At 37.9% G+C, this 22,181-nt stretch overlaps 1 protein-coding gene across 1 annotated transcript in view; it reads left to right on the top strand.

Annotated features, from left to right (window-relative positions):
* LOC149067424 (lysosomal cholesterol signaling protein-like) overlaps nucleotides 1–15,901 on the top strand; it is an 89,091-nt gene extending 73,190 nt beyond the window's left edge. Inside the window, exons 14-18 of the mRNA XM_089252657.1 lie at nucleotides 376–613; nucleotides 2,587–2,682; nucleotides 4,360–4,424; nucleotides 8,339–8,470; nucleotides 15,484–15,901. Of these exons, the coding sequence (XP_089108783.1) occupies nucleotides 376–613; nucleotides 2,587–2,682; nucleotides 4,360–4,424; nucleotides 8,339–8,470; nucleotides 15,484–15,700 (748 nt within the window). The 3' untranslated portion in view covers nucleotides 15,701–15,901. The remainder of the gene's footprint in view (nucleotides 1–375; nucleotides 614–2,586; nucleotides 2,683–4,359; nucleotides 4,425–8,338; nucleotides 8,471–15,483) is intronic.
* Nucleotides 15,902–22,181: the final 6,280 nt, after the last annotated feature.

Genomic DNA, 22,181 nt, shown 5'->3' with positions numbered 1-22,181 from the left:
TCCTAAGAACTGAAAAAAAAAGTTTCTTAGATCTCAAAAACCAGAGGGTTTTCGTTTCTTTTCTTCTCCTTCGGGGAGATCCAAGAGCGATGCATAACTGCATACCAAAGTAGAGCGCAAGTATGATTACACGTTTATAGAATATCAAATATTTTATTTAACGTTTAGTCCGAGCTAAATATTTATTCTCGAAACCACGAACTATCACGTGATCAATATATAAACTAGTATATTTCCCTTTCTGCGACATTCTTCGAAATATACTCGACTCTAGGATAAGATTTCTCTGGCACATCCGTGTTGCTGCTTCGTAACCCCCGTCTATTTTACACGAAAATGGTGATATTTTCTTTGTTTAATTTTTGTTTTTTGCAGGGGTGACGGGGTCTCAGAATTCCAAAGGCAGACGAAAACGGAGATCGGCAGCGGCTTCGGCTCGTCGCTGGATATTGTTTCCATTACCTCCGACGCGAAACCCGACATCAGTAGTAGTAACTCGTCGTCAACGTCGTCGACATTCGACGCGATTGATGGTCACGGGAGAGCGGCCGGCCGTCATCATCACCTGCGAATAGTCATTCTGTTGATCCTCTGCTGTGTTTCTATGGGCATCGTAAGTAATTTCCGAGTGATATATTACCGAACGAAATGAGAATCGATGGCTCTCGGTTCGGTATAATACGACGCGTGCATGCATTTAACCATAATATTCACAGTAGCAACCCTCACGGGCGAAAAAGTGAATGAAACCAATATCCTCCTTTAAAGATGACTTCTCCGCTATTTGGTTCTTTTTTGAAATAAGAAGCTTCTCTGTCGTTAAAGTATTCCGTTTTCTCATCTCCTGGGAGAAGGTTGTTGAAGACTCGAGAGAAAAGTGATAAGGATCGACGGGTACGTGTGCTATTGAAATTCAGGACTCAGTTGCGAAAGTTAAGAAAGAAAAAATATTTAAATAATTTGTTTTCGTGACATATTTAAATAATTTTGTTTAACGAATGCGAGTAATTTCAGTTTTAGGCGGTCTTTGATCCCTGGGATGGGGGCTTTCGGTGGACCCCCTACAGGACAGAATTTTCCATAGGCCCTCCTATAATAAATTTATAGTGTGAGAATTCTAATCGGGCCCCCAGGAATATGAGGACCTCGACAACCTCTTTTATAGATTATCGAGAGGCCTACGGTTTTTAAAGTGTACGTCGTGGCTGTGCTAGGGGGGTCGTCAACCTCCGTCAGGGGCATCGCGAGGAGCTTGTGTAGTGCAGGGGTCTTCATCCGCTGATACACCGCGCGGTTTTATTTTGACGTTTTAATAAGGCCCGTGGGTTACTAAGCTATACTACACACGCTATCAAAGTGCTCAGTGAGTCACAAGTATCCTGCGGGCCATACGTTGAAGACCCCTAGTATAGTGATTTCTGCCTGTTCAGTACTTTAAAGTGATTATTTTCTAGACTATTTTGGGTAACCGCGGATGAACGATAAGTCGATGGGTGCTGTGGGTGGAAAAAGTTTGAAAACAACTGAAATAAGCCATTGAATTAAGAACAAAATGGCGAGACTGAAGATCAAGTACGGTTACGTAAGTCTAAGCTCCCCAACCTCATCCTCTAAAAATTAATCTCTATTTTTCTAGGATAATCCAAGTTTTCAGTAATTTGAAGTCGAGTGTACTTCGGATTATCGAGACTCTACTGTATATATTGAGAGGTCATCAAATAACTTTGCAGATATACGAGAACCTAGCGGCCACAAAACTAAATTCAACGAATTAAATTTGGTGACCCCCATGGGGAAATTTTCTGGGGGTACTTGATGAATCTCATTTCTTTTTTGTTGCTTTATTATTGCAAATAAGGCAGGGGGGCAGAGCCTCCCTAGTAGGCCTATATATATATATATATAACTGTTCAACTGTAGTTCGATTGACTACAAAGAAATAAAATGGCATCAGTGGACACGTGTGTCTGCCGGCCAGAAGTAAGAATTTGCTATAAATTCTTCCAGAAACATTCACGTAATAAGTGTTTATGACAAATTGATCTTTAAGTAGAGAAAGATGTCCTCTGCACTTGTCAATGCAAGATATCCCGGGCTGTTAGTGTAGAGGACCTGAAATATTTGGAAAGAAAAATTCACCTCTATGGGGACTCGAACCTACGGCATTCCGGACGAGTGTGGTACCACTGCGTTATGACAGCAGACAGAATGTTTCTTATATATTATTTCTTGAAAATATTTCTTATATTATTTCTATCTTACGAAGGAAGAAATATTCTGTTTGCTTCTGTCGTAGCGCACTTGTCCGAAATGCGAGAAGGTACGGGTTCGAGTCCTAATAGAGGCTGTGGTGAATTTTTCTTTCAAAATTTAGTATCTCTACATAAAAACTAGCTTTTAGTGTATCTTGTATAAATTTTTATATTTATTTCGAACGGTAGTCTCACAACCAAATGAATATCTGAAAATCACTTCAAACTCAGAAAGAGGAATTGGGGGGGGGGGGGAGTTTTGACTTGATGATTTTTGGTTTGTCTGGTGATGGATGTTTGCTGTATTAATTGATTGTAATGTGTCTGTCGACAGGGCTTGACGATCAGCATGTGGAAACTTTCGAGCGATCAGGCCAATGGACTCTTCGTGGCCATGGAGTTCCTCGACGCCGTGCTCAACGTCGGACAGGTGTGCTCTTATTTATTAATATATTCCTATAGTAACAGGTTGTGTTTCCTGAAAGTTTTTCGCGTCAATAGGTATTTTTCTAGCCTTTCAAAGTAATTTCGTGAGACAATCGAGAAAATAACCAAGAGTAGAAATTCTCTATGTACGGTGCTAACCTCGGCTTACAAATTTTTCGGCTAATGAAGATTTTTTCGAGATTTTTCTGCTAACGAATGCGGATTCGGCTGACGAACATTTCAGTTGATATGAATGCACATGCGTTAACTAACGTAAAACAGCCGCGTCGCTAAATTTTCGGGACAATCGAAATTTTTGGCAAGAGTAACTGTTCTTTGAGCCAGATTAATGCATTTCCACAAAATAAAAAAAATCTAAATTTTTATACTTTGCCTGTGCTCTAATTTCCAATTAGAAAGTTGTTGCCCTGTCTCTCCTGATGCCAACAAAAAAATTCCACGCTTCTAATTACAATATTCGAAGAAGTATTCGAATGCGAAAAAACGGAATAAATTTGGGAAAGAACATCGTTAAATGCGGGTTGGTAGTTTCATAGTCTCCCGTTTACGGACAGCTGAGAGATCACCACTTCGCTTGCGCTACCGAATGAGCACCCAGTATTTCTCTGACGATTCCCTGGATGGTCGTGTGGGCATAAGAAATCAAGTCTTGTGTATAATTTACATTGGAAACTTAAAGAAAATTTGAAAATAAAGAAAAAGCTTTCTTTCGAGAGAGAAGGGTTACATCCATGTGTTAGTACTTAGTCTTACCTATTTTGTTCTTACTTCACCTGCTCAGTTCATGAAGATTAGGGCTGATAAGAACGATGGTCTCTTTATAACAAAGGCCAAGAGGGGTTCTCATATGTCTGGGACCCGATGTGGATGTTGTTATTGCTTTTTTTTTTTCACACCAGAAATTTGCTATAAAATGGTGTTGGGATCCAGCGTGGACCCCAACCTAGAGATCAAGGCCCCCCTGAAATTAATCACATTCACAAACAAAATGAGAGGTTTGAGAAGGAATTTCGAAAAATTCCAGCACAAACCTCGGATTATGAAAAACCTCTAACTTTCGAGACTTTATTGTATTCATAAAATAGAAAAATCGAAATGAGTAGTTATATGAACTCATCTCGATGTCTCCCGATGGGACATTCAAAGGTTTATATATATATATACGATGCGAATGTCTCATCTTAGACCTGAAATTGACGAGGCTTTGCCATTTCCGCCTAGAATATCTCATATTGGAGAATAATAAATCCTCTCTCTCTCGGTTAATTGACCCGATTGCACACGCAATATCTTATTCCTTTGGTTTTTGTCGTTCGCACACACTCCTTGGTTCATCCCCAGAGAAGATGTCACATTGTGTGCGCACGGACGAACAACGTCATCGACATCGATATTTTCCACCGATGCACGTATTTTTAGGCACGAGCCGACGCCATTAATTATGCAGTTCTAGAAATTCACAAGAGTGAGTGCTTAGCTTATTATCCTCTTCCTTACGTGCACACATTTATCAAATTTTTATAATCACCTGCGGGGCAACTCTCAAATCGCTAACGTTATATTCGTACAATTTACGCCATCGCTATTTATTTATTAATACTACGTCAAAACAGATCCTGAGAATATTACTGTAAAGTATATGTATATATTTTTTTTGCAGGGTATATTCATAGTGATCGTATTTTGGCGCGAAAGCAAATATGTCGTCGATCCCCTGATGAAATGGTAATTTTATCTTTTTCAACTTCATTTCGTTACATTTTCACACGATGTTGTTGATGATAATGAATGGTGAAAAAAAAAAATTCATTCTATATTACATTTTTCGATTAAAAAAACTCAAATATTCAGGGCAGGGCTGGGCAAAGCTATTGCTCGACGTGCCCAGGCATGTATTTTTTTCGACCACATGCCCGACGAAGGCATATAAAAAAAATTGAAATTTTTTTTTTTTATAATTTTTTTACCGACGATAATGGAAGTGAGATAATGGAAGCGACGATAATGGCATGCGAGAAATTTCACAGGAATACTTTCTTTGGCAGCCATGATGCGAATGTGCAATCAAAATATTTTGATTTATTTTCGCCGTCCTAATATTTAGCAGCCCGGTACGTCATCATGGGCTCTCTTATACTGCAAGTGGACTGTTCTGTGAAACGGAAAATCCCACTTCCATCGAATTAGTATATCCTAATAGTACGCACGGATGAAGAGCAAAAAAACTTTGCGCATCAAAATATATTTTTCCACAAAAAATTATATATTACATATGGCCCTATTACACAGCATATAAAGAGTCCTAAAAGGATAAAATTCTGCGATTGATTTCTACATTGTAGAGAATATTTTCTCTTCAACACATAAATATCTGAAAAAAACATTCATTACAAAAATATGGGCTCCTGCTGTCACCTATCCAATAGGAAGTAAACTATCTGTTGTAATTTTTGAAGTGAAGGTGGATGTTGGTTTCAAACCGGTATGCAGCAAGAAAACGAACAAAATGTGTTACAGGCGTCTTTCTTCTCAGTCCAATATATCTTGGAAACAGATATTTTCTGTACTTTTTGCCGAGGTGAACTAGGAAAAAAAAATCATGTGGTCTCCGCAGAGACTCGAGTCCAGGCCCTCTTGCAAAACCGCACAAGCATGCTACTATCTACACCAGTGGAGACACGACCCTGCCTTCCTTATTTCACACACTGGGGCGTGTAAGATTACTTTTCTTTCCAAATTCACTTCTGCAAAAAGTACAGAAAATATCTGCTTCCTTAAAATGCTAAAATGCGTTATAATATACGTATATATTTTTGGTTTTCATGCTGCATAACAGTGTAAATTTTTTCTCTCTCAGGTAACGTAAAACAGTTTCTAATGCGAACAGCGAGTCTGGCATCCAGACCGGAACGGGTATTGAATTTTGAGTGGTACGATTAGATTTGCGTTAACGCGATCTATATATTCCCACAGACATCAAAAACTTTGATAGGTTCTAAATACTTCCTGAAATATGAGCGGTTAAAGATTCCGTTACGCAACTTTTTGCGAATATATCCAGTATCGTCGGGTGATCTAGATGACGTCTTCACGTACAAAGAAGTAACGTTTTCGACACATAACAGGGTGCATATACCACGAGTGTGCGTAACATAACAGTGTTGCGGGACAAACAAAATCAAATAAAAGAATGAAGTGCACTATGGCGCATACGATGTTTCACTCAACGATTAGTTTGGCCAAGCAATAAAAAAGCTGCGAAAACTTATAGAAAAGCAAAAATAACTATATAATATTTCGGTAGGTATTAGATATTGCACGTTTCTATCAAAAGCTTCAAAAGCCTAGAATCACCCCGAAGGCAAGTTTCTGGAATTTTTGCTTTCCTTCATTTACAAAGTTTTTGTTATATATCATCGATACGCAATATGTGCGTAATACAGTGAATAATTTTCACTTCCAAGTGGAGAAAAAGTGCAGGAAAAAAAAAGGGAGGGGGGAATTGTTAAACATTTACTCCGTTATGTAATTAGTCGATGAGCTGATAAAAACAAAGAGATTAATGCAATGAACGAAACGGCAATTGACTAGATGAATTCAGTTCTAGCGAACTTCTCACCCCCCCCCCCCACTCTTATCCGACGCCCTCAGGCAACGAACGTACAATAAGGGAAGCACCTAATATTGTTAATTGATAATAGAAAAAATACATAACGGGGAGAAATGAAGAAAGACGCTAAGCGAAGCAATTATTTAATTGAGTTACATTCAGTGAGAATTCTTATGTCGTTATTATGTATTCATTCAATTCCTGGCTATGAAACCATAAAATGCGTTTCGTCATTTTGTGGAGGTCATATTTCGTAGAACGATCGATTGCTATTAAAGATCGTCTTTGGGTTCAAGTAATCTATCTAAAATACTTTGAAACAACTAGTAGGAAATACTTCTTAAGTAAGCTTGGCGCAATTTGCAAGTACCAAATGATACCACTATATGCGAGTTCGATCCTTTCGAGAAGTTTAGAAGCTTTATGCGAGTTTCTAATGGGCACGTATTGGGGGAATTGATATATATGGGGGTGATTTTAAATTCAGAGGGAAAAACTTTAAGAAGTATAACATATAAGACACCTAAACAGAGAGAGAGACATATTTTTGGTCATAGAATGTGGAGAAAAATCGCAATAGTAAACGCGGTTAGAGGGTGTTTTTGGTGGCCGACTATTGGTGGATAATGAACTATTGCTGAAGTTGTTTTACCTCAGCCATGAATCGCCGGCTGAAGCTTTACAAACGTTTCGGACATAAAAGATTGAAGAAAGGGTCAGGTGTCCAGAATTCTATGATCTGCTTTCGTACAGTGCCCCTATCGACAAAAATTTGAACCAATTTTTTTTCTGTAACCCCCAAAACAAAAAAACACTTCGTAAGGAAAAACTTTTTTGCGAATCACATTAAAATATTCTAAATCCTTCAATTTTTAAACTATTTACGAATTTATGCGGCACCCTGTATATAAATAGATTATGAATGATTCTTTCATAACACAAATTTTGCTGACTGAAATCTTTTGCTTCTCAAAATCTTGAGCTGTGTTTATCAACGTTTTTTACAGTCAAAAACACTCGGTTTATAACATCAGTGATTTTCCGTGAATTTCTGTTGTTTTAACCGAAGTGGATGTTTTCGAGACCTTTTTTTGACTGAAAATGTAATCAAATGCAATCAAATGCTGTGCAAGAAGCTGTTATTTTATTATGATTGGGGGAACCCATATTTGAGATCGAGAAATTGGGGTCATATAAACCAGATATCACAGATTCTCGTCAAAAATACGCCGTCAGAGAAATCACCAAATATGGCTAAACAAATAACATACCTTAGCAAGAAATACAGTTTTAGGAAACATGAAATGTTGAAAAACATTAATGAAAACATTAAAATATATTTCACTGGAATAAAAATTGACATATCAAATAAGTGACATGAATATTTGTAATCATGTTTATTTTTTGCACAGTTTATAAACTATGCAAAATATCTTCATCACTGATTCTACTAAAGATCAATTATTAAAGTAAATTTCGTCAAAAAAAATCGGGAAAAACGGGACATTTTTGTAATTGAAAAGGATGAAATTACGGGAAAATATGGCAATAGTCTCGTATACGGGTCAAGATCATTAGGAGGACGTCAAAGCCCAATCTTTCTTGAAAATCATTTCTTTCCTGCTAGATATCGAAAAACGACGAAAAATGTGTCGTTATATCCGAATTCGTGGCATTTTCATCGACGTTATAAGCAAGACAAATTAACATTATTCCTTATGACAAGGCTCTTAAACTATGGGTCGCGACCCAAACTTGTATCACATGGGCTTCCGAGATGGGTCGTTCCAATCCAGTTGTTGTTACAACCGAGGTCTTTATAACCGAATTTGTGCATATGTTCCTAAAGAGTTATGTGTTACTTCGTGTAATGCTCACGTATCAACGATTATTAGTATGTTTTTTTAAAGTCGATTTTGCAACATTCCCAGAGGTTCGCCCCTTCCCCAAGCGAAATAAATGCTTGATTGGTTGTTGATATTTGTAGCTGGTTGTTGGAAAGACTTTGACCGGGATCGTTTTTTTTTAGGTTGAGGAAAGTACGCCATGGCTTTTACAATGTATCCGAAGACACGATCGACCTGGAGACGAAGCGCCTGTGCGAGCAGTTCCGCAACTACCACTGGGAAAACTGCTTGAGAGATCTGCCGCGATCTCTGGTGTAAGTCGCCATTTCCACCTTATAAACATAATACTATAGCGTTTATCTAGAGAAAGATGTACTCTTCTCCACTTGTTAATACAAGATATACTGAAAACTGGCTGTTTATGTAGAAATACTGCTTTTTGGGGAAATTGCATCGCTACCCCTACCGGGACTGGAACCTTACATATATGGAGGATCTTTCTCGCCACATACATGTCGCCATCTGGTGACCTTGATGTCATTTATGAGCCATTAGATGATTGTTGTCACCGTCCACCATTCAGCATGTACAGTATATGAGACACGTTTCATCTTTTACTACAGCTTAGTTGGTAGAGCACTCTGCCGACATCCGAGGGACTAGGGTTTGAGTTTCGGTAGGGGTAGAGGTGAAATTTCCCCAAAAATCGGTTCCCCCACATAAACAGTCAGCTTTCGGTATACCTTGTAATAATATAGCGTATCCAAAAAAGTACCTGCAGAACTTTTTGAAGGTGAAAAACAACTAAACGTTTAGTCATTCAAATCAGAGCTGGACTATAGGCGGAGATGGACATAAAAAGATGGGGGGGGGGGAATGATGATGATGCCAATTCATATATATATGCATATGAATTAGGTCAGTCAGTTTCGTTATTGACACTGGAAGGGGAAATTCCCCCCCCCCCCCATCTCCGCGCATGGGCCGCACAAATAGATTATTCGACATGCCCGGGAAATAAAAAAATTTCGATCAGGCATGTATTTTTTCCCTACCATATGCTCTGCTCGACGTTGGAATGTAAAAGAAAAATTATATATATATGAACACTCGTTTCTTAAAAAAAATTTTTTTTCACTGACAATGTTGCAAGTGTTCTTTACACATGCGTGAAATTGCACAAAAACTTATTCTCTGGCAGCTATGATACAAATGTGTAGTCAACGTGTTTCGATCTATTTTTATGATCCGAATATTTAGCAGCCCGGTGTGGTCTCTCATGGGCCCTCATATACTGCAACTGGGCTGGAATCTTTGGCTGGTAACCAGGCTAGAATATTTGCACGGACATTTCTCTGAAATTTCTCCGTTCATTTTAACACTTTAGTGAATTTAACTCTTTTGGTAAAAATATTAATGGGATTCATCCTAGGCCAATGTAATCAGACGTCCCGGTTTCCTGGGATAGTCCCGGAAAATGATTTCGGAATAGCCGTTTGTCCAGGTTGGTTATCCGCAAATCAAAAATTCAATGAAAAACATCAAATTCATTTAATTATTAATAACTTTATGCATGTTTATTGGGAGATGGCTTATTATCGAGAGGGCTCTGTCATCACCACGGTCGCAAGTTCGGTCAAACAAATGTATCTTGCACATCATTACAGTACGGGGATGTCAGCGTGCTACTAAATCAGGGCCAACTATTCCAGGCACTGGAAAATGATCGTCGGAGTCGTTCGTATATATTCTAGCTTTCCTAGAATTTATATTATATAAAATTAAATTTTTATATCTATCCATTGTATAAAATTAAAAAAAAAAATTCCTTCTTTGCTGCCATCTATCGCAATTCCAGAAATGAAATGGCTGTTGGGTTTAAATCAATGTGAAGCAAGAAAATGTACAACATGCGGTATGAAATGATAAATATATTTTCATGCTACGTACCGTTGTTTATTCACCAAAATATCGGTTAATAGGTTTTTGTGTTTGTCGCCGAATGCCGTTAAGTAGCTTGCCAGATACAAGTAGTAACTGATAAAATTTACATCAGTATGCAGCATAAAAATAAAAATCGTTTCATACTGCATGTTGTTCATTTTCATTCTGCACGTCGTCGATTTAAACGCAACAACTATTTCATTTCAAGAATTATAACAGATAGTTTTGTTTTCAATCAATAGGTGACAGCAAAGGTCCCGGTTTAACGCGGTTTCTTATTAAAGAAAATTCAGGAGGATTACGGAGATATTTGTCTCATTCTTATTTAAATTTTAATTAAAGTCAAAAATAAATTTCGACGTTTTTTTTATAATCCAAGTGATTCGGTGTTTGTGTATGAATGTACCTGAAATCTTTTTCGTCATTTTATGAACTGAAGAGTTTTTTCTATTTCGAATAGATTTCTATTCAATTACATTGATGTTAGGCTAATTTGATCATGCGCGCAAGCTATGTAATGCAAACAATATAATGCGGTTTTTTTTCAAAATAAAAACTTACAGGAAATCCAATTACTAAAGATATGCGCAATTTCGTACTGGCATTTGGATACCATATACAATCGAAAATATATGTACCAAATTTGAAATAAATAAATGATTAATTAATATTTTAATGATATATTCTTACTAGGTCATAGTTTTTCCAGCACGTTAAAAGGTATCAGACTTCCTAATCCAATAGTCCCAGTTGGTAAAAACAAAGTCGCCCTTAGGGGTGTGCGGTCGCACCGGCCCTGCTATTCTGAGGGGAGGGGCACACTTATGGTAACAGAAGTGAAATATATACACATATAAACATATAAAAAAAAATTTCCGCAGTAAACAAAGTGTCTGAGCTTCAATTGATTTGCTTCTGGAATTCTCATCAATATATTCTGGGATTTTTTTCACATTCATTCTTGATTTTCATTAATTTTGTGATTTCAGGGATTTTTTTCTCATTAATTCTAAATTTTCATCAATTCTAGGATTTTTCTCTCATTATTTGTGGATTTTAATGAATTCTAGGATTTTTTCTCTCTGATTCTAGTTTTCCTTATGAATTCTGGGATTTTTCCTCTCATTAATTGTAGTTTTTCTTATCAATTCTGGGATTTTTCTTCTCATTAATTCTAGATTTTCATCAAATCTGAGATTTTTCTCTCATTAATTCTGGATTTGTATCAAAAATTCTGGGATTTTTCTTTCATTTATTCTGAATTTTCATTAGTTCAGTAGATATTTTCCAGCATTTCTGTATATTCTGCGATAATGCATGAATCTTTGGATGCCGACTTCCCTTCCCCCACTAAATATATGAAAACGGGGCTATGAAAACAGAAGCTCTGAAATCAGTTCCCCACCAAGCCCCGCATCTGATACGGCCGGTTCTGGTAGAGAAACCTTTTAGGCAAAAGCAGATTTGTGCGTAGAAATAACTGAGCGGGCACCGCCGTTAATAATCATTCGATTTGGGACCAAAATTTATCGGTGACAATCAGATACTATAAATCGTTTTGTGACGCCATCTGTTTCGAATTGATAAGTTCCACATCCCGAGGAGCCATTCCAAACATTTGAGAATTGAGAGGTTGATTCTAAAGGAATGTTCAACAAACCAACATTTTCCGTTCCATTCGACGATTAGAAATAAATTTCAGGAAAAATGTAACGACTTGAATAAAGATAATTCTATTCACATTCATTCATTAGTATAAACGCCAAAACTTCTTCGACGGGTGCTTTCGCTGAAGCAATGGATTAAGCAAATATGTATTTTTTAATTTTCATAAGAATTTGTCACCGATTAAATCGGACTCTGAACAAAATTCGTTCATACCTAGAAAAATTTTCAAACGACGATTCTTTTTGTTGAAACGGTTCTGTGAGATGAAACGATCGGTTAATCCGTATAAACGCATGAAATACTTTTGTACTTCGAATTGCAATGGGAGAACCGAAAATCGGATACGAAAATTTTGTTTTTGAATTTCGATACGTGATTTTTCCTTTAAAAACTATCTCAAGTGATTCCAGCTTCGTATAAAGTGTTTTTTATAATTCGATCCTCTCTTGTTCTCGAAAAACGAACTCGTTCGAGTTTTCGGGGCATTGAACATTCGGTTAACATCACATCAAGATTTTGTACAGAATAAGAATTTTCTTTTTCCGAGATTTCTTCTTTGAACTCAAAATGTACTGGAACGAACTGTACTATAAAAAAAAAAATTACGGTTTTTTTTGGAAGATCTCTACACACTCGGGGAATCCTTCTCTATTGTCATACTATAAAAATCCAAATACATTCCCATGTATATTGCCACTTACGCTACAAATAGCAGAGTATCCTCGAAACGGTGTGTTTCAATCTTTCTTCTATACGTTGGCCTCGCCTCGAATCGTATGTTTAAAGGAAATGTTTCGTGAGATTAAGATTTTCGAGTTTTTTTCTCAAAAATCTATTTTTTTTAATGTTTTAAAAATATCAACAAGAAACATATTTTGAGCCCGTGAGTTTGTCCATCTTTTTTTTTTGAAGAGTTCTCGAATTTCGTACGTTTGTGACACCCTTGAGAATGAGATGAAGTATATCGTAACTCCCTTCCCCAATCTCAAGGCTCTCTCTCTGGCATATTATTACAATTTTGTCCCTTGTCGGCTATATTTTGCATATAAATGTATCCCGGGGCAGGCTATATACGAGATGATTACTTGATTGCTCTTACCGTATTTTACTGTTGGAAGTGATAATCCTAGTGGCATAATTCCAATTAGAAAAAGTATACAAATAACATGTAGAGCTGCGATACGTCATTCATTTTTCCAATGGGTTTTGTAGTTATTAAAATAAAAAACAATATATAATTTTTTATACGGACACCCTATCCTCAAAAACCTAATAAGAAATTTAATGACGTATCCAAGTTCTTGCATGTTATTTTGGACACTTTTTTCCAATTGGAAGTATGACTCTATGAAGTTTGCCGCAAAGTTCACCAGTAAAATGCGGAAAGAGGGAATGAGTAGTGGAATCAACCAATTATATCGTTTATAATATTATCGTTATTATATTATATTAATAATTAATAACATAGTATATTGATCATTTATACTATTATATTAATCGTTATAATATGTTGATTTTTGTTATTTTTGCCTCCTTTTTCAAATTTTTTCCAGCCACAATGTGTGGCACTTTGGCTGTTGTGGCCTCTGATTTTGTATTTGTATATTCGTGAGACATTCTGTGTACTCAACTTTTACTCCCTATCGTCTTTCAGAACGATAAAATATTTTTAGATCGCATCCTGAACCAGATAAAATATTGAAACTTATTCTCAATCGCAGGTGCCGTGATATATATATACAGTAGTTTGAGTATGAAAAGGGTAGATAGGTCTGCGGACCGGCTTTTTGCGCACCCATCCCCAAATTACCACGGCATACAGGTTGGGCATCGATGCCCCAATCGATACGACTTCATGTATAGCGCCACTGGTCGATCCCGCGACACACTATATTTAGGTATTTCATTGGATACATTTTTATGTGTTTTTTTAAAATTCGGATGTCCTCAGAATAGCTGATAAGTGTTTGAGCGTGTGTTTATATATGTTACGTTAAAAAATGTGATAAATCGATCATATTATACATAATCACCGGTTATTATGCCATACTTACCAATCTTGTTGGTCAGTTCGTCAAATTCATCGCTTTCACTGCTGAATATGTATAATGCCAGAACTTCGTTGGTAATAACGATAAATACTCAAAACATTATCACTTTTACTGGATATTATGCATAATAACCAAGTGTCGATGTCAAATTTGATAAGTACTTAAAATTTATCGCCATTATCTGTAATTATGCGTAAGGGGCCGTTCAAGTATTACGTCAGCAGATTTTTAGCCATTTCTGAGCCCCTCCCCCTTGCCAGTAAATCTATGATCCCCTCGTCAGCTCTGCCCCCAACTCCTAACGCACATTGGGATGAGAGACGTATGCGGGGGGGGGGGGAGGCACGAGCTCCCCTATGGTTCCCCCAAGGAGATCAAAAATTTATTTCTCTGATGCAAAAAATACTTTTAAAGCAATTAAGATTTCGGAAGAAAATGCCTTTATATGCTATTATAAACAATTTCTGGTTATTTAAGTGCTATTTAGGAACTAACAATTCAAAATTTCTGTTGAACCACAGAATGGTACGTGAAAAATCTATGCTTGATAATTCATATACGATATACATACAGGTACCACTCTAGGGTTGGGAATTTCATTGCGACTCACTCTTTAAGCCATATATGCTAAACCCATTGCCTGCGGGTCAAATGTTGCCCTCGAGTTTGACTGATGTGGCCCATCACCTCAAACCTAATTTTGTAAAAAATGAACTAAGTGACTCATTTACAGATCACTTAAGTGACCCGTGGCACATTTACAGATCACTTAAGTGACGAGTGGTACAATCCCAGACCAATTTAGCGACCCATGGTATATTTTCAGATCACTCAAGTAGTCCAGTGGCACATTCACAGATCACTTGAGTGGCCTGCGGCATAGTTCCAGAACACTTAAGTGGTTCGTGGCACATTTAAAAATCGTTCAAGTGACATGTGACACAGTTTTAGAGCACTTAAGTGGCCCGCGACACATTTCTAGAGCACTTGAAGGATCCGCGGAGTATTTAGAGATCACTAAAGTAGCTCGATAGAGGACTTATCAATAAGGGGAATGTTTGTTCAGGTGCTCACAAACGGGAAAGGTTTTCCTCGTTTTTGGCGCACCGAGTAAGATGCCATTAAGAATATTTTATATTTTTGTAAATGGTCGTTGATGACGTAAGCATGATTGAAACTCTCCCTCCCCCGCTTTATCATCAAAAATCAGCAAACCCGAAACCCGCTTCCACTCCCTCCATCGATACTCACGAATACTTGAATGACCCCTAATAGTTTAGTATGTAATTGGTAAATCTGATAAATATGAAAAAAATTCCAAACGAGTCTAGTAAAAAAGATAAGTATAATCGGACCCCGATGTAATGATAACAAATTCTACGATCGTACCCCGATACTGTATAGTGATAGAATACACGTATGTGAACACTATCTTGTATAGTATGTATTTCTTATAGTAAGATTTATCATGCCTACCAACGACGCGACGCTTGGGTATTATGCATAATCACCAGAAAAGTGATAAATTCAGGGACATTTATCAAGCTTTATCAGGAACATTATCAAAATGTCATTATGTATAATAACCGGATTTATCACATTCAACGTAACCTAATATAAATGATCATAAAATGTTTTATTCATTACGAATGTTTCCATTTTAGTGCCGGCGAGGAATCGTTTGCGAAATGTTTTTCGGGACAAGACTTCGTCGAGTGGCTGATGAAGGTCGGACTTGCCGAGCAGAGGACGACGGCGGAGGCCTACGGCCAACGACTAGTCAGTGGCGGACTTATGTGCAGTGTCAACAACGCAGTCCAGTTCCACGACAGCGACTCGTACTATTACGAGCTCGTAGACTCCTGCAAAAACAAATCCTGAAGGAAATATATATATATATATATATAGGAAGAGAGAAATAGCAATTCTAGTCATACTCTTTCTTTTTGTTTTTGCATATCTATTGTACAGAAAAATGATTTAAATGAAATTCATGTTATTATTCGCGCTATTTGTCAATTATTATGCTGTGTATACCGTGTAGTATATTCTATGAATAAATAGAAGAGTGTTAATAATCGAAAGATAATTTTCTTCTTCGGAATGTAATTTTGTGAGGTAGTACGAAGGGAAATAATCACATGATATATCAGGAGTTTTCCACTTCTTCTGACTTATAATCACTAACTGTGCTAGTCATCAGAAGAGGAACACCCCACATATGGCATTTTTGACGTTTTTGTTATAAAGCAACAAATGATGCCACTTGATAATTTCTGTCACAAGCATCTGACATTCTTAGGTGATCCTGCAATCATCACGGTATTCTGGAGCAGTAGGTATAAAATGCCAGGATAAAGATAAAGAAAAAACATTATTGTTCTCGTGATATTGGAGGTAATTGGGGTCGCAGGAATTACATGAGTGAATATTTACGCATTTCCTCAACACTAAGAGAAACGTGGAATGAAGTTTTTCTGTGAGTTGTTGATTTTACGTTAGACTATAATAAAAATACGTTTTTTTTCTTACCTACGTTTCAGGGTGTAAACAACAAATGCATATCTTAAATCCCAGCAATCATCCAAAATTCCAGCATTTTCACTCAGCGTGGAAGTGTAAAAACCTAAAGTTCAAGTGTTAACACGAAACTTCTGCTATAGTATAAAGGTTGTAATCATTAGCTTTAGCAGACGCGGATCTATGCAGGGGGGCAGCGAAATATGCCGTATCGCCCCTAATACGGTAATTCATGAAATTTTCTTAATTTCTATATGGTAATATTGCGTTCAATCAATCCGTTGAAAATTACCTGAATCACTGTATCAACGTTTTTGATTGAATAAAAAATTCAAAAAAATCTTCGACCAAAAACGGGAAAAATCGGAACGGAGAAAAAACCAGAAGAATGGCCTATCCCAGGAAATACGTGACAAAATGCGGGACGCATGGTCACCGCATTCATAATTTGCAAAATCGTCCCTCCCAAAAGCGATCTCTAGATCCGCTCTGAGCCTTAGTCATCATTTCACGAAGTTCCAGAGCCGTCTTAACGTATGGGCCTACCTGAGGCGCACTTTACCGAAGTGCCTGTAGAGGATAGCAATTCAGCATCCATCTTCGAGCAAAGAACAAGGTTGCCACTGCAAGTAATGTTCCGCAGGTCGTCAACATAAAAAGAGGCACTAGCAGGAAACAACGATTGACTAAGGCTCCTGGAAAACCTGACTTATCTGCCATCTCTGTGCGAAGTGTGATGTCAGGATTGTCATTACAGTCCACCGCTGCACCCTATCCCATTTTTTCTAAATGATTAGCCGTCACAAAAAAACCTATTCTGTCATTCTAAGATGGTTCTGTCGCTCTAAGATGGAGATCGTTGAGTCCGTCCGGTTATTCAGGTGCCTTACGATTATGTCTAGCGATGATACTGACGTCATATTTTCGCTCAGAGATGGTAGATGAATCAGCCTAGTATTTCAGTGAACTCTAAAGGTATTGAAGCTAAAAAAAAACCAGCTGGTGAAGTTGTGTGGTCAAGAGACAATCCTTTGACTAAAAACGAAAAAAGGCTCGAATTCCGTGAGGCTCCCAGATATTTGAAATCTTCTACAGTTCTAAGCCGTATGTATTGGTTTAATAGTTCATAGTAAGTGATGCCTGGAGCAACTTCCCCCGTGGATGCAGTAAATTCTACTTTGTATGTAGATAAAAAAATAGTTCTGTTCTGAAAAGTTGCTCTATGCTATGGAAAATTACGACTGTGATTTTCTCCTTGAAGTTGACTTTCCCCTCATGGCAATCAAAACTTGTAACTGGGCATCGACATGTATATGAAGACCAGACCTTTGCCACTGGACTTATCCCGCTGCCGAGATCTCTTCCAGCTCAGCTTCGTAGCAGAGTCCGGGGTTTCGGACTGGGCGTCAACAGTAATAGCCACAAAAGATCAGCCACAATTAATTAAGAAAAATAGGGGGTGCATTTTCCCGTATTTTCTACCCAAAACAGGGAAAACAGAAAATCGACTCTACATTAAATTTCTACGCAGTGGCGTCTCAACCGAGGTGAGAGACGAGTGTGTCCATTGCGACCCTGAGATTATACGAGAGAATGTGGAGGAATGCGATTAAACGACTCGGCTAACATCCACGTCGCAAATATCCATATGCTCGAGTAATGATAAATCAACTCGACTAAATGGATTTACTAGGGGCAACACAACTCCCCGAATGCGCGTGTGTTTGCGCGAATAAATATAACTGCGAGTTCGTTAACGCGTATAAACTGCGCGATTACTGGTGACACAGAGCTGCTCGTAAATAACACTGAGAAGTCAGAGCAAATGTCTCGGTCCCGTCTACCGAAATCAGAAGAAAAGTCTGTTTTGAATAATTTTTACTTCCGACTTTTAATGCATTAAAAAATGGGGACGTCCGCGATCATCGACGTGATTTTATTGCTGGAGGAATTGAAGGTAAACAAATGAAGTCGAATCGGTCGTTCGACACATCTCTTGCTGAACTTAATGTCATTGTTTATTTATTTATTTTACGGCATTGATGCGCCTGTAATGGAGAGCGGATTCATCGTCCTCCATCTTTTAACAAAAACTAGTTTTGGCACTCTAAATGACATTTAATCGTCGAACAAAATATTTGAAATTACAACTTTGTTGGAATGAAATGGGTGATGTTTTTTTCCTGGCCAAGATACATAAAGTCATGATTTCATGTATCTTGGCGGAGCAAAAAAAAAATCATCATCCATTGTTACTGACGTCACCTGGAGGCCATTAGTTGAAGTTAAGACAGGCTGCAGTCTCTACTCAGGAAGTCACGATACTGCGCGTTTTTTAAGAAAAAGAGCTCCGTTCTCTGTGGTATAATGGTCAGTGCGCTTGCCCGGTATGCTATAGGTCATTGGTTCGATGCCCGATGTAGAGAACGGCGATTTTTTTCGGTAGTTCACGCCGGCATAATATCCAGATAGCCTATTGATTTCACTGACAGAATCGTTTTCGAAGAAAGCAATTTCTCAATTTCTTTGAGTCCCGTTGGACGTAATGCAGTACGTGAGTTCTTTCGAGCTGGTGGATTCGTCGCCGATCTCTGAGCAAAGAACAGGTTTGCCGTTCCAAGTGATGTCGCAAAAATCGTTGAAAGAAGCAGGATAGGAAACCGTGATTATAGCTATAGCGATAATATAGTAAAAGTCCGTTATAACGACAGTTCACAATCAGAGGGAAATTAATGTCGTTATAACGGACACCTCGTTATAAACGAATTTTAGTTTTTTGTACTGTAGAAACATATAATTGGGGGGGGGGGAAGGACAAACTACATAAATTCTCTCCAAACTGTAACTGGAATATTCTGTTGTTGGAATGATGATAAATAAATAAATAAATTTGCCTTTATTTTTCTTTTATTTTGAAATACTTTTGCTGAAATAAAACTGCATCTAGAGAATGAGCTGCTTATGCATACAAGCAATGTTGATTTTATAACAAAATTTTGCAATTTGTGGAATGCGGCAGTTTCTGCAGCTGGAGTATTCGTTGCGCTATAAAAGTGTCCAATAACATTTCGATTTGACCTTTGAATAAGACCTTTTTGCCCCGTGTCCAGTTTTGAAAGATTTCAAGACGGTGGGAGGGGGATTTTCCAAGGCAAATAACACCGATCTCAAAACCAGAATCGTGCCCCACCTGCCCACCAATACATTTGCAGATAAAATGATGTGTTTTTCCCCCTTTCTGTATAGATAACAAGAAGATAAGATTCAGCACGTGAGACTTCTCAGATATGGGAAGGGGCCGACATGCCTCGTTTATGCGAAAACCTATGAATAGGGTGAAGATATTTTAAAAAACACCACTTTTTTTTCTAGTCTCCATTTTATGAATGGTTCTTAAAGAAAGCGAAAGAAAACATGCTTTTCGAGAATTTGCGTTGTCGTTATAGTGAATATATTCTGTGATTTTCATTCATAAACAACCCGCCACGTGGCACTCGCAACAGCCAAAAAAAGGGGGATATTTTTGTATCTTTAACATTAGCTGTTTGAAAATCCCTTGCGAATTACTCGTAATAGCGTTTTTAGCCGTACTCGTCATAACGGACTATTACTGTACTGGAGCCTAACTTTTGCTCAAAGATGGCTGATGAGTCAGCCTGATATTTCAAGGTGCTCTATACCGAATACATGAATTTTAACATTCTTACCTTGTGTAATAAAGAGATAGGTATGAATGAATAAATAGGAGGGGGTTCTGGGTCCAAATCTCGACAATCCGATTCCGAATAGTCCTCTACATACTGTATATAGACTTTTGGGATTTATGTTGTCGGTATCATGACCTGAACCGAGACGAATAGAACTTCTCACACTCTTAATACGAGATTTCGGTATTGATACTGATCAATAGTTTTCTTCGACGGAAACTTGTGACATTGGTAAGAGTTATGCGAGATTGATTCGAACTGTTAGGAAAGAAAATTCATGCTTCCCATTTTATATATATAATGATTGCAATAATATCTTTTTTCTTTTCTTTCAAAACGAGCACAACTCATATCTATCACCATCTATGGGTGATTTAATACCCAGTGAGTTGTGCCGGAAGTGTAATTGTGTGTGGTACACACGGCAATTACGTGTGTGGTACACACACAATTAACAGCCTGAGTGTGTATGTAGTGTTGTGTTTTAATTTTTCAGTGCCGCCATCTATATTTCCGAAGTGAAGTGAGTGTTGCGTTATGATTGAATTACATTTGCACTGTTTGTAGGTCTTTTACTCTCTGCGGCGAGACTTTTTAAAGGGGGAGATCGGCTCGCATTCGCGCCCTGAAGTTGGGAACCACAGAAAACAAACTACAGCTGACTACCACTGTGGTGACGGTAGAGTCCGTCACTAAGACCGCTCGCCCATCACAGCGGCAATTACATGTTTCTTTTCTCGACATTTAGGACACTTGTATTAGCGTTTGGGGATCAATAACATCATGATATCGTGTACCGGACGCCGGCTGGTCTTAACCAGGAGTAATGAAAGACACAGACAAGTTCTGTGCTTGTGGCATATGGGGGGGGGGGGGGAATGATTACTTAATTCCTTCACCGCATTTTACTGCGTTGATCCTAGAGACATTCTTCCGATCAGAAAAGTATCGAAATAACGTGCATGGCTCAGATACGTCATGCATGTTATTTGGATACGTTCATGTTACAAGAGGTTGTATTTTTATGAAAATATGGAAATTTTCTTTTCATATGGACACCCTGTCCTCAAAAGCCTAATTAGAAAGTTATTGCCCTGTCTCTCCTGAGGCCAACAAAAAAAAAATCCGATTTCAATTTCCAGGTGCAATATTCGTTGAGATATTTGAATTCAAAAACTGAAGAATATATATAATATATAGTTTGGAAAGAACAGCATAAACGAGGCAAAAAAGCGTTGTCCGTTAGATTATGTGTGATGTTCTTTCCCCAATTGTTATCCTATTTCGAATTCAAATATCTCAGTGAATATTACACTTGGAACTTTTTTGGGTCACGCGGGAAATACAGAGCAACAACTTTCTAATTAGGTTTTTGAGGACAGGGTGCCCATATGAAAATATATTTTTTTACCTTACTAACCGCGTGCAACCCCTTGCAACATGAACGACGTATCTGAGTTCTACACTTTATATGTATACGTTTTCTAATCCGAAGTATGTCTCTAGGTTCAACAGTTCACCAGTAAAATGCGGCAAGGGTATTATGGAATCATCTTTGTATATAGTGCTACATACAGAGAACAGGGGCCAGGGTGGCTGGTGGGAAAGATACAAAAAGCCGGCTCCACTCATTCCCCCCCCCCCCCTACTTCCTTATACTTCCTTAATGTTAACAAAGATATGAGTTGTTGAGATTTGTCTCTAGTATTTGAACTATATATTATCAAAATTTGTGGCCACAAAGCCTTGTGTAGTGAAGGGGTTAATTATGGAGATGAGAATTGATACATGGACATGTTTAAGAAGATGACTCAAATCTTCAGAGAGTTTAGAAATTTTCCCGTAATTGCGGTTTGAAATATCTATCTCTTTAGCACATCACGAGCTTATGTGTCTTTGCGTCAAGCCGAAGCTCGATTCGTTTGACCGAAGTGAATTTTGAAGAGAGAAATGTTTGATGGCTCCGTATGAAAAATAAAACTTGAATTTAATTCAAGTATATATCGAAGTAAACGAATGCGGCGATAAATAGGGTGCATCGATGGAAAATTGATCGCTGATAGACGTTTGTTTTGGAACACGTAATGGGTTCAGCTAAACGAGAAACGAACAAACAAATGGACGTCGAAAAGTTG

The sequence above is a fragment of the Pholcus phalangioides genome, unplaced genomic scaffold (assembly GCF_987345545.1).
Source record: "Pholcus phalangioides strain wild (caught in Gottingen) unplaced genomic scaffold, Ppha-v1.0 ptg000030l_1, whole genome shotgun sequence".
Taxonomy (NCBI): domain Eukaryota; kingdom Metazoa; phylum Arthropoda; class Arachnida; order Araneae; family Pholcidae; genus Pholcus; species Pholcus phalangioides.
The sequence above is the reverse complement of the archived record's forward strand: the minus strand, read 5'-3'. Positions and strand labels throughout refer to the sequence as shown.